Below are 11,922 nucleotides of genomic sequence, written 5' to 3'. Positions count from 1 at the left end.
TTGGTCTCCCTATGTCAACAGGTCCTTTCCCTTCCACACCCTCCGTCAGCCCTCCGTCAGCTACACATTCTCTCCTCTTCCTTTACCTCATTGCCTCACCACCCTCCCCTCCACCCATCACCCCCTCACCCTCTCACCCCCTTTACTCTTTTCCCCATTACATTAACCTTCCTTTTTTTCCTCCTCTTCCGTTTAATTCCCCTACTTTTCCTCCTCCCCCACTAACTCCATTTCCACTCCCAGACCACTGCATTATCATATCCACCTTTATAGTGTCACATCCACATTACACCTTCACCACAGAAGCGTTACTCCACCTCATTCCTTTCTATTCCCTGTTCTCTATCTTATATTTCTCCTGTGCTCTTCCTTCTGTGCACGTGTATGGGTTAGGCACTTTAGACACTTGCCACTACGACGCCGCTTGTGGTTTGTCTTGTTCCTCGCTTGTATTGGTCCATATTCGCTTGTTCTCTCACCACGACGATTTTCCAAGGCCACAGAAACGACTAACCGGGTTTTCAAGACAGTTTCTTCTTTCAGTAAACTATAAATCTTGCTAATCCATCGTCAGAAACATAAAATTATCCTTAAAAACACGAGTATCTTCAACTGGAGTCTTTGGAAAGCAGTGATGGTGAGAGAGCAAAGCGTTTCAGAATACGGCTGTGCTCTCACTCTCACTCTCTCTCTCTCTCTCTCTGTATCTCGGTATTCTTTCTAATATACTGCAGCTTGCCATCTTTTGTTTAACTGGGCCTCTACACAACAACAGCAGCAGTCGACTCTCTACCAGCGCCCCACAGCACCAGCAAGCAGAGAATGACTTAAAACTGCTGTACTTTCCTATCTCTTTCACCCGCCACTGCCAAATCTCACCTTCCCTCAATAGTATATAGGTGACGGCCCTCTCCCTACTTACTCTTCTCATCTTGGCTAGGTAAGGTAGGATTTCAGGTAGAGTGAATGATTAAATGCCAAATGAAGGTCAGAAAGGTGGAGGTGAAGGAAGGTATAGGTAGAATTGATACTTGTCTACCTTGACCACCACCATCACCATCACAACCACTACCACCATCACCACCACCACTGCTACCACCACCACGACCACCACCACCATCATCAACATCAACAAAACAATGACAACAAAAGTACATTATCATTATTATCACCATCATCACCCTTTGCATCTTCGTCCCATCATCTTTGTAAATATCATAAGTATGTCTGTGGCCTACTTACACGCACACGCACACACACACACACACACACACACACACACACACACACACACACACACACACACACACACACACACACACGATGACGATTTCATATACACTCACGTCAAAAAATTAACGAAAGAATAAAAAAGAAAAAAAACGAATGAAAGAGAGACGAAAGAATATTAATGCAAATAGAGAACTGTGAACAAAATGCAAATCGGAAAAAAAAAAGAGATAAAACAAAAAGTGACAGTAAGAAGGACGAACACGTTTGCGAAGGAAATTAGCAGCGAAGTGGTGAATAGGTGAACAAATGACACACTGAGGAAAAGGAGGGAAAAAAATACAAGAGAGGGAGAAATACTGAGAAAGGGAAGGGGAAAGGAATAAAGGAGGAAAAAAAGAAGGAGAAGAAGGGTTAGAGAAAGAGAAAACCAGGTGACTTGAAGGAGGAGGAATGAAGGAGACGAGAGGGAAAGGAAAATAAAGCAAAGTAAAGCAAGGCAAAGACAAAGCAAATGAAGAACAAAGGCTAATTAAGGAGATGTAAAGAGAGAGAGAGAGAGAGAGAGAGAGAGAGAGAGAGAGAGAGAGAGAGAGAGAGAGAGAGAGAGAGAGAGAGAGAGAGAGAGAGAGAGAGAGAGAGAGAGAGAGAGAGAGAGAGAGAGAGAGAGAGAGAGAGAGAGAGAGAGAGAGAGAGATCACAAATAATTACAAAACAGACCAGAAAAAAATAAAAACGAAGGAAAACAGAAGAGACTGAAGAAGACGAATAATGAAACTAGAAGAACAAGAAAAGAAATAAACAAAAAGTATAAACAAAACAATAAAAAAAACTGTAACAACAAGAGTACCACACACACACACACACACACACACACACACACACACACACACACACACACACACACACACACACACACACACACACACACACACAGATAGATATGGTGTGGTTCATCAAAATATTTTCTATAAAAACTTGTAAATGGCTTAAAACATAAAATAAAACTTGAAACACATACGACGTCCATTTACACAAACAAATGTATGAAACACCTAAAGCAGATCACACACACACACACACACACACACACACACACACACACACACACACACACACACACACACACACACACACACACACACACACACACACACACACACATACAGGTACATGTTTTTGGCGCCAAGAAGGGAAGGGAACGAGTTATCAAGTATCCAAGGTTAAGGCAACAATCCCGAGGCATCTTCAGGCGGGCTACTCCAGAGGGAATGGACGGCTATGCTTCTATATAAAGGGAGAGAATGACCACACCATCAACACTTCCTCGCCAGAAGCCACAACGGTGAGTACTGAAGGTGTAGTGTGGTTTGGTGTAAATGTACGTAAAGGGACAAGAATGGTTAATACTGAGTGGATAGAGAATAGATAAGGGGATGTGAGTACTTAAACTGTCCTTATTGTGAAGTGCTTTGCTCTCTCACCACGAATGTTTTCCAAGGCCACAGTGATGATTAGCAGGGTTTTCAAGAGTGTTTCTCCAGTTGATAATGTAGAAATCTTGTCAATCTGCCTCTAGAACCATGCAGACTTGCTTAAAGATATTTTGCTCTCCCACAATGTCCATTTTCCAAGGCCGCAGAAATTATTAGCAGTTTTATCATGAGTTTCTCCAGTTGATAATGTAGAAATCTTGTCACTTTGCCTCTCCAACCATACAAATTTGTTTAAAATTTTTTTGCTCTCCCACAATGTCTATTTTCCAAGGCCGCAGAAATTATTAGCAGTTTTTTTTCTAAGAGTTTCTCCAATTGATAATGTAGAAATCTTGTCACTCTGCCTTTAGAACCGTAAAAACACTTCAAAAAAGCCTTGTAAATTTAGTTACAACATTTTGAAATAGTGGAGGTGAAGCACAGAAGGGTTTGAGAATACGAGTACGTGCTTTCAATCTGTCTCTCTCTCTCTCTCTCTCTCTCTCTCTCTCTCTTGCTATCCATATTACATCACACACTTAGCATCAACCTTCACAACATTTCACGCAATCCAGTGAGAGGCGTGGGTGAAGACAGTCATTGGGTTAAGAAAGGCGGCAGAGGAACCCTCACTGAAGCAAGTCTCTTTGTATTAACTTGTGCTTCTACTCGACCCTTCGTTGTCTTACACACACATATGAATAATTGCAGCGGTTATTCTTATGTAGATGTGGTTATACTGAGAAGGTTTTTTTTATGTTTTTTTTTGAGAATATTTGTGTCGGGTTTTTGAGTCTTTCTATTCTTCACTCCCTTTCTTTCCCCTCATCTTCCCTCACCTTCTCCTTCTGTTCTCTTCTTTTTTCAGTCTTATTCTTCACTCCGTCTTCCTTGATTCCTTCTCCTCCTCCTTCTATTTCTCCTCATCTCCTTCCTCCCATTCCTCTTCCCTCGTCTTCCTCCTTCTGTTCCCTACTATTTTCTTCCCTCCCATTCTATACCGTCTTCTCTTTATTTCTTCCTCCTCCTATTTCCCCTCATCTCCCCCCTTCTTATTCCTCTACCCTCGTCTTTCTCTTTCTGTTGCCTTGTATCCTTCTTCCCTCCTATTCTTCACCCCGTCTTTCGTCCTTCTTCTATTCCTTTTCTCTTCATCTCCCTGTCATCACTTTCACTTCCCTCAATTCTCTTCACCCATCTTATCCATACTCCTTCTGTTCCTCCCTATCCTCTTCCCTCTAGTCACTTTTTCTCCCTTCTTCACCTCTTCCTCCTCCTCCTTCAATTCCTTTCCATCTTCACCTTCCCTCCCATCACTTTCCCCTTCAACTCCTCTTCCCTTACTCATCCTTACCTCACCATTCCCTCACAGTCACCAGGTAAGGCAAGGCAAGACTCGTGGAATGGTGAGAGGGAACAGCAGAAGTGTTTGGTTAGGCCACAGCAGCGCAAGTCTCCATAATTCACGTTTTTGTGTCTTTTTTTTTTTGACGTTTATGGTGATTAGATGACAAAAGAGGCAGGGAAGGTTATGGAGGAGAGATGTAATGTGTGTTAATATGCTTGTTTTGTCCACATTACCTGACTGTCTGCACGTGTAGGGCTGTAACGAGGCGGTGGTGGTAGTGGTGGTGGTGGTAGAGGTGGTGGTCGTGGTGGAAGAAGACAAACAGCAGCATATTTTTATAGTCCCTGAAAAGAGGAAAATAAAAGTTTGAATAAGGACAGGTGAGAGGAGGAAGAAGAGGAGGAGGTGTGGTCAAGGCAAATATGGAAGTGATAGTGAATTTCCACTTTGTCATTGAGGTGTGCTTAAGACAAATGTGACGGTGATGGAGTAAAGTGCGCCAGGCTGTGTTTGGCTGAGTGGCGGCATGGAGGAAGGTCTGTGAGGGGAGGTGAAGGGTAGAGCTAACATGTAGAGGAAAGACGTGAAGGAATAATGGCTGTGTGATGTAAGACTGTCGTAGAGGTCACTTATATAGGAAAGACATGCAGGAATTATGGCTGTGTGATGCAAGACTGTTGTAGAGGTCACTTGTAGAGGAGGAGATGAAGGAATAATGGGTAGGATCTAAGACCATCAGGTAATTTATAGAGGAGAGACGTGGAGGAATAATGGCTGTGTAGGATGTAAGACTGTCGTAGAGGTCACTTGTAGAGGAAAGACGTGGAGGAATAATGGCTGAGTGATGTAAGACTATCTGATTTAAGTCTTATGGAAGAGAATGAAGTGTGTTAAAGTGTCTGGCGGAGGAGAAATATAAAGGAGTACTAAGGAAAGCTAATAAACAGAATAGGCTTCACGCAAGGCTGTTAACTACTATGTCACCATGATGTTTGACCTAACCTAATCTAGCCTGAACAGGAAATCGGCTTGGAATCTTGACAACGGGGAAGGAATGTGAACTGCTCTGCCCTTCCTTTGTGCTGAGTCTCGGAGCTGCTCTCGTAACACTCACTCTCACTCTGACAATCCCTTCTCCCACTCCAGAACAAAATGAAGGTCCTCGCCGTGGTTCTGTGCCTCGCCGCCGCCGCCTCTGCCCGCATGGCCTACCGCTTCGCAGACGGGTACCTGGACATCCTTGGCGCTGAACCCGTGCAAAACTTCGAGTGCACTGGACGCTCCTACGGCTACTACGCTGATGTGGCCACAGACTGCCGCATCTTCCACGTGTGTCTGCCCATCACGGACGAGGAGGGCGCTGTTGCTGAGACTGCCCACTTCTCCTTCGTATGCGGCAACCAGACAGTGTTCAGCCAGGAGTCCCTCACGTGTGTCCAGGATACCGAGGGTGTGCCCTGCGCTGAAGCTGAGAGTCTCTTCGAGGTGTCCAATGCTCAGTTCGGTATCGTGGACAACGTGGAGGTGTAAACATGATGACACGACACACTACGCTCATACAGTCGGTGAATGACAAGCACGCTGGACTTCCTCTTTTTCCATGCAAGAGTGGAAGCCAGCCAAGGGCAACAAAAAGTAAGAAAAGTGCCATTTGATCACTAGTTCCCTTATAGATTCTCTCTCCTCTGTGGCTCATGCTCTCTCTCACTGCTAAGTCTGACCTGCTGACAGTCTAGTAAAGCCTGATAACTTATTGACTGTTAGCACGTCAGGGGGTCCACGAAATAAGGAGAACCTGATAGTAGTTGACTGTCAGTGGGTCAGGGAACTTAATATTGAGGGAGACGCGGGACACAGTCAAGATTAAATTGATTCTGTTTAATGGTAATGATAGTTGATTTTTGCCCGTCACTGTACTGTATTGTTCGACCCTCGACTCCTCACTCGCTCACACACAGACGCCGAATCCAAAATCCAACGCTTCTTTATATATTATTCTTTGATCTTAATAAATCGTTCATAGCAACATAGTCTTTTTACTCATTAATCCCTTCTGTACTGGAACACATTTTTACCTGAGATTTGTTTACGATTGGACTATTTTATTGACATTACGAAGGGTCTATGGAGGTCAGAAGGTTAATGGCCACAGTCTTTACTAGTTGAACCCCCAGTATGAGTTTCTGAAGCTATATAGAACCACCAGATAGTAACCAGAATGCATATAGAAACACGTCATGGTACTGAAGGGGACGTAGAAACTTCATGCCACGTCATTATATAAAGAAAAAAAGGAAAAAAAAAAACCCCCAGCCATTTCTTTACATTTTTACACCAGCTTTTAGTGAGTGCCGCAGAGGAACCCATCACCATCAACCACCTTACTGTCTTGAAGTGGGGAAGAAGAGGGGAGGAGGAGGAAGCAGAGGGGTCAGTGAAAGCTACATAAATTCCCTTCAGTGGCCTCACATCCCCACCCAGCCACCCCCAGCCACCTTAAGTCACCCTTCAGTCATTCTCAGTCACCCCCAGTCGCCGCTAACAATGATAAATAAGCGTAAATTTATACCCCACGACCAACATACAATAACCTCCACCCTTCCTTCTTTTCCTTTTCTCTCTCTCTCTCTCCATCTCTCAGCGTTTTTCTCTCTTACTTTATGCATATTCTCCCCCCATCTCTCTCTCTCTCTCTCTCTCTCTCTCTCTCTCTCTCTCTCTCTCTCTCTCTCTCTCTCTCTCTCTCTCTCTCTCTCCCCATTCTTTCTTTCCTTCCCTTACTTCATACACACTTTTCTTACTTTTCTCTCCTCCTCTCTTTCTTATACACCATTTCTTCTTCCCTTTCCTTTCTTTTTATTTACGCTTAGATCTACTTGTTTCTCTATCTGTCTCACTATCTGTCTGTCTGTCTGTCTATCTGTCTGTCTGCCAACCTCTCAACCCCACCCCCACACACACACGCATTACCAAACAATTAAGCCCCAGCACTAATTTTTCTCAGCTTCCCTTTAAAACATGGCAAAGAAAACGACACACGGAAGGCTGCACAATACTTCACGCCTCTGCTGGTCACGGGAGCGACACGGAGCTACGCCAAGGCAAAGGTTGAGTTGAGCTAATCGTTTCGCTGCGAGGCGGTGAGGCGAGGCGGCCCCGGCAGAAGGATGGATGAGGTAACAGCGGAGAAGGAACCGGCAGAAAGGGACTGAAAGAAGCTGAGAGTGGCTAGAAGGGGTTGGAAGGGACGGGAAGGGGCTGAAACGGGCTGAAAGTGGCTGAAAGTGGTTGGGAGTGGGTGGAAGAGGCGGGAAAGGGCTGAAACGGGCTGAAAGTGGCTGGAAGTGGCGGGAAGGGGCAGAAAGGGGCTGAAACGGGCTGAAAGTGTCAGGAAGGGGCGGAAAGGGACTGAAAGTGGCTGGACGTGGCTGAAAGGGGCAGGAAGGGGCTGAAACGGACTGAAAGTGGCTGGAAGGGGTTGAAACGGGCTGGAAGTGGCTGGAAGGGGCGGGAAGAGGCTGAAAGTGGGTGGAAGGGGCGGGAAAGGGGTAAGGAGGTTGTGGGAAACGACCACCACCATCACCACCTCCTCCCAATAACGACAATGATACGACAAACTAAATCAATAAAAATAAGAAAATGATAATAATAATAATAATAATAATAATAATAATAATAATAATAATAACAATGATAATAATAAACGAGGGTAAAAAGAGGGAGAGAATCTTGAATATCACTGATTTTACAGGAAAAACAATAAATTTACGGAAAAAAAGTAAGAGAATACACGACGTGAATATAATAAAAGGATAGAAAAATAATGACAATGAATTTAGATTAGGGAAAATAGAAGGACGATGAGAGAGAGAGAGAGAGAGAGAGAGAGAGAGAGAGAGAGAGAGAGAGAGAGAGAGAGAGAGAGAGAGTCAAGGTAAACCAGTGTCTTCCTCTGAGTTTAATTACGCTCTTCCTCCTCCTCCTCCTCCTCCTCCTCCTCCTCCTCCTCCTCCTGTTTCGTCAGTGACCTTAGTGGAGGTCACGTGTGGGTGGCGGTGATCTCCCATGATCCCCATAGGAGGAAGGTACTCCAGCTTTGACCTCCCGCCGGGCACAGGGAAGAGGTCAAGCAGGTCTCTCTCTCTCTCTCTCTCTCTCTCTCTCTCTCTCTCTCTCTCTCTCTCTCTCTCTCTGTCTGTCTAGAAATATATATACATACATACACACATACATATGTACACACACACACACACACACACACAAACACACACACACACACACACACACACACACACACACACACACACACACAGAGAGAGAGAGAGAGAGAGAGAGAGAGAGAGAGAGAGAGAGAGAGAGAGAGAGAGAGAGAGAGAGAGAGAGAGAGAGAGAGAGAGAGAGAGAGAGAGAGAGAGAAATGTGTGGTACAGGATACAATAACAAATGAAATAGCTAATACAAAAATAACAATGTAGCAAATATCAACTTTTATTGGACGGGACAAACACAGACAAACACACAAACACACAGACACGAACACGAACGAACGAACACACCAACAATGAAGACACGTTTTTTTTCCTCTCTCTTAATTTTTTTTCTGATACTCAATTACTGAAAGGAAGAAAAAAAAATGTGGAAATTGCTTCGTTGTTTTCCTTCCCTCTGCGTTTTTTTTTTCATTTTCCTTTTCTTTTTCATCGTGTTTTTATTGTTTCCTTATTCTTAAACATGTAAAGAAATAAAAATAAATGAATATAATTTCCTCCAGGGTAAATTAACAACAGGTAGAGAAAAGAATAGGTAGAAAATAATAGAAAAAAAAAACAAAGAGAAAAGAAACATGTAGAAAAGAACAGGTGGAAAAATAATAAGAAAAGAAGCAGGTAAGAATAAACGAAAGGTAGAAAAAGCAACAGGTAGAAAAAAAAGAGAAGAAAGAAAGAAAGAAAGAGAAGAAAAGAGCAAGTAGGAGAAACAACAGGTGGAAAAATAAATAGGTAGAAAACTAATAACAGGTATGAAAAAAAGGTAGAAAAAAAAACAAGTAGAAAAAAAAAACCAGGTAGAAAACAAACAGGTAGAAAACTAACAACAGAAAATGGCAAAAAAAAAGAAAAGAAAAAAAGAAAAGAAAACGAGAGACTATTTACAGGCAACACACTAAACAGAAAGCAACAGACTAGAGAAACACTTCAAAAAAAGAGACGAAAAGCGAAAAACAACGAAATAAACTGACTAAAGATATAAGAGCAACATATGTGAAGTAAGGTGAAGCTGGCAGTGGCGCAACACACACACACACACACACACACACACACACACACACACACACACACACACACAAAGGAGCAGACAAGGAGCAAAGGAACAGGAACAGCAATTAAGAACGTGTACTATTATAGAATACGTGTTTCCATATTAATATTGGTGACTATTTGGTGATTTTTATAGAGCTTCAGGAACTAATATGGGGGATTAGAATAGTGAAGCCTCTAGCCATTAATCTTCTGACCTCCATAGACTCTTCCTAATGTCGATAAAGTTGTCTAATCGCACACAAATTTCAAGGTAAAAATGCGCTTCAGTACTGAAGCGGTTAAGAATAAGTACAGGAAAACGTGATTTGCCGTGCTGTTTTGGCAAGAAGTAAAGGTAGGGAAGGTGGTGGCTGGAGGCGACACAGTGTTTACGCGGGGCAACACTTTTGAAACACTACCGCGCCACACCTCTCTATTCCAAAGGCTCCGTATCCATTAAGTTGCAGGGGTTTTCAAGGGTCTTTTTAACTTTCTAGCGGCAGACTAACAAGATTTCTACATTATTAACAGGATAAACACTACCGAGAAAGCCTTTGAATATAAATGTTGTAAGAGAGCAAAGCGTTTGTGAATACTGCTTGGTGTCAGGAGCCATTTCAGCGGTAGAGGAGGAAGAGGAGGAGCATGAATCACCAAACAACAGGGGTCATATAGTGCTACGATGAGGCATTGTGAATGGCTAAGATTAAGGGCGAAACTCAGGTCAACACAACGGCCACATGGAGAAAGATAACCAGCAACTTTTCGCATATGAGTTGATTGTGTCAGTGCAACGCCAGCCAGTCAGTTCTCCGAGGTCCACACGAGGCAGGCAGGGAGTAGCGGTGGCTCAGTTTAAATTGGCATTCCTCACTATAATGCAGGATTTATTCTCTTCACAAGGAAAGAAGAGTTCAGCAAGAGCCTCTACGTTGGCGTTACTAAGCAGGCTGGTGACAATTGGGTCCAGTAAGTTGTTGATGTTGATGCTCGGGAAGAGACGCTCTTGTCCTTCCTGAGGCAACGGCGAGGCGAGACCAGCGGAGACCAGGCACAGCATCGCTGCCACTACTGCTGTCACCCTCATGGCTCGGAGTGCTGCGTGCTGACTGCCGGCTCAGGTAAAACTGGGACGGGAGGAGGAACATCAAGAGGAGAGGAAAGAGGAAGAGGAAGAGGATGATGATGAGGAGGAAAAGGATCATTTAATTGTTTGAAAGGTTATATACATATCAAATTTTATGCACATTTTTTGTATGCACAGGAAGAACAGACAAGTTTCCTACGCATTCCGTTCACCTCTCTCATAATAACTTTAACTACAGACAATGATTTAAGACCACGGCCTTGTGCGAAGGCTGATATTAGATCGTGAGGCATAAAACTGAAAGAACACGCAACACAAAGTAAAAATGTTTATAAAACCATACTGTACTTCCAACCATGAGGGTAAAGCAGCGTCGTCTACATGATGGGTCGTGCGTGCAGCGCGCATCGTTCTACTGCGAGTCGTATCATTCCCGTCCCCTGATGGACACTTTTGGGCGATGGGGGGTGGGGGTAGGAGTGGGTGATGTCGCACCGCAGGGCAATGGTCAGTCTGGCTGCCGGCTGTCCGTTACGAGGTTTTTATGAAGTGCAGCACAACAAAACTGTTGATTCTGGACACGAGGGAGGGTGTAGCAGTGCGGCTCTCCCGCGCCGCTTCGCTCGCCATGTCTGGGAACATTGAATGCACGCGGGCGACCTTGCAACTCATTGACATGATGTTATTATCATCTTCCTTTCTTTCAACTTGACGCAAGCTGCGCCCACAATGCACCATATAAGTGCCTCTTGACGAGCTAAAATGACGGTTGACAGTTCAATTGTGAGTGGCCAGTGCATCGTGGACACGAGGTTAGGGAATGCAGCGCTGCATAACCCATCATGTAGACGCCGCCTATCAGAGCTGCCCAATCCTGGACACACTGCTTATCCTACTTCATAACTGAAAGAAAAACAGCCACATTGAGTTCTTACAATGTTGGAGGGGCGGGGGCAGGGCGGGCGAAGTGGAGTGAAGGAGACCTGCTGAGGTGAAGGTTGAGGTGAGCGGCGGGCAGAGGAGGAGGGCGTTGTGGCGTGGCGTCCCCTGCCTTGCTATATATACACAGGAGGGACGGTGAGGAAAGCGGCGCGATTTCTCGTTTCGTTTGGTGAATATCGTTGAAGGAAGGACTTTCTAAATATATGTCAGGTGGAGTTTGGTCACCTGACCCTGGCTGGGTCCTGGCTGGCGCTGGGTTGTGCTTTATATGTGTGTCACTTGGTGGAATTAGTGCCTTTTTTTTTTTTTAAGAATGATTGAGGGAAAGTATAGAAAAAGACCCCCTTCCTCCTCCTTCTCCTCCTCCTCCTCCTCCTCCTCCTTCTGGTTTTGTATTACCCTCGTGCTATGAGAGCCATCACCGCCACGCTAACAGGTTCCTCTCACCCCTGCGTGCCTCTTCAATACACCTTCAGCCTTTCTTTATGCATTATTAACCCTTGGTTCAATCAAGACACGCGTACATGTTCATTACTTCAT

General features: G+C 44.4%; 1 protein-coding gene and 1 long non-coding RNA gene across 2 annotated transcripts; one reads left to right on the top strand and one right to left on the bottom strand.

The window, feature by feature from the left end:
* Positions 1-2,478: 2,478 nt before the first annotated feature.
* LOC123503056 (U-scoloptoxin(01)-Er1a-like) lies at positions 2,479-6,079 on the top strand. Its single transcript, XM_045252463.1, has 2 exons — positions 2,479-2,575; positions 5,200-6,079. The coding sequence occupies exon 2, from the start codon at positions 5,206-5,208 to the stop codon at positions 5,581-5,583; it is 378 nt and encodes a 125-aa protein (XP_045108398.1). The 5' UTR covers positions 2,479-2,575; positions 5,200-5,205; the 3' UTR covers positions 5,584-6,079.
* Positions 6,080-8,525: 2,446 nt separating this feature from the next.
* Positions 8,526-11,605, bottom strand: LOC123503064. Its single transcript, XR_006674303.1, has 2 exons — positions 11,376-11,605; positions 8,526-10,480 (listed from the first exon to the last, which is right to left on the bottom strand). It is a non-coding gene; the product is annotated as an uncharacterized LOC123503064 (long non-coding RNA).
* Between the last annotated feature and the right edge of the window lie 317 nt (positions 11,606-11,922).

The sequence above is a fragment of the Portunus trituberculatus genome, chromosome 13 (genome assembly GCF_017591435.1).
Source record: "Portunus trituberculatus isolate SZX2019 chromosome 13, ASM1759143v1, whole genome shotgun sequence".
Classification (NCBI taxonomy): Eukaryota; Metazoa; Arthropoda; class Malacostraca; order Decapoda; family Portunidae; genus Portunus; species Portunus trituberculatus.
The sequence above is the reverse complement of the archived record's forward strand: the minus strand, read 5'-3'. Positions and strand labels throughout refer to the sequence as shown.

Coding starts and splice junctions, on each gene's coding strand:
- LOC123503056 (XM_045252463.1), top strand. CDS start 5,206: ATGAAGGTCCTCGCCGTGGTTCTGTGCCTCGCCGCCGCCGCCTCTGCC.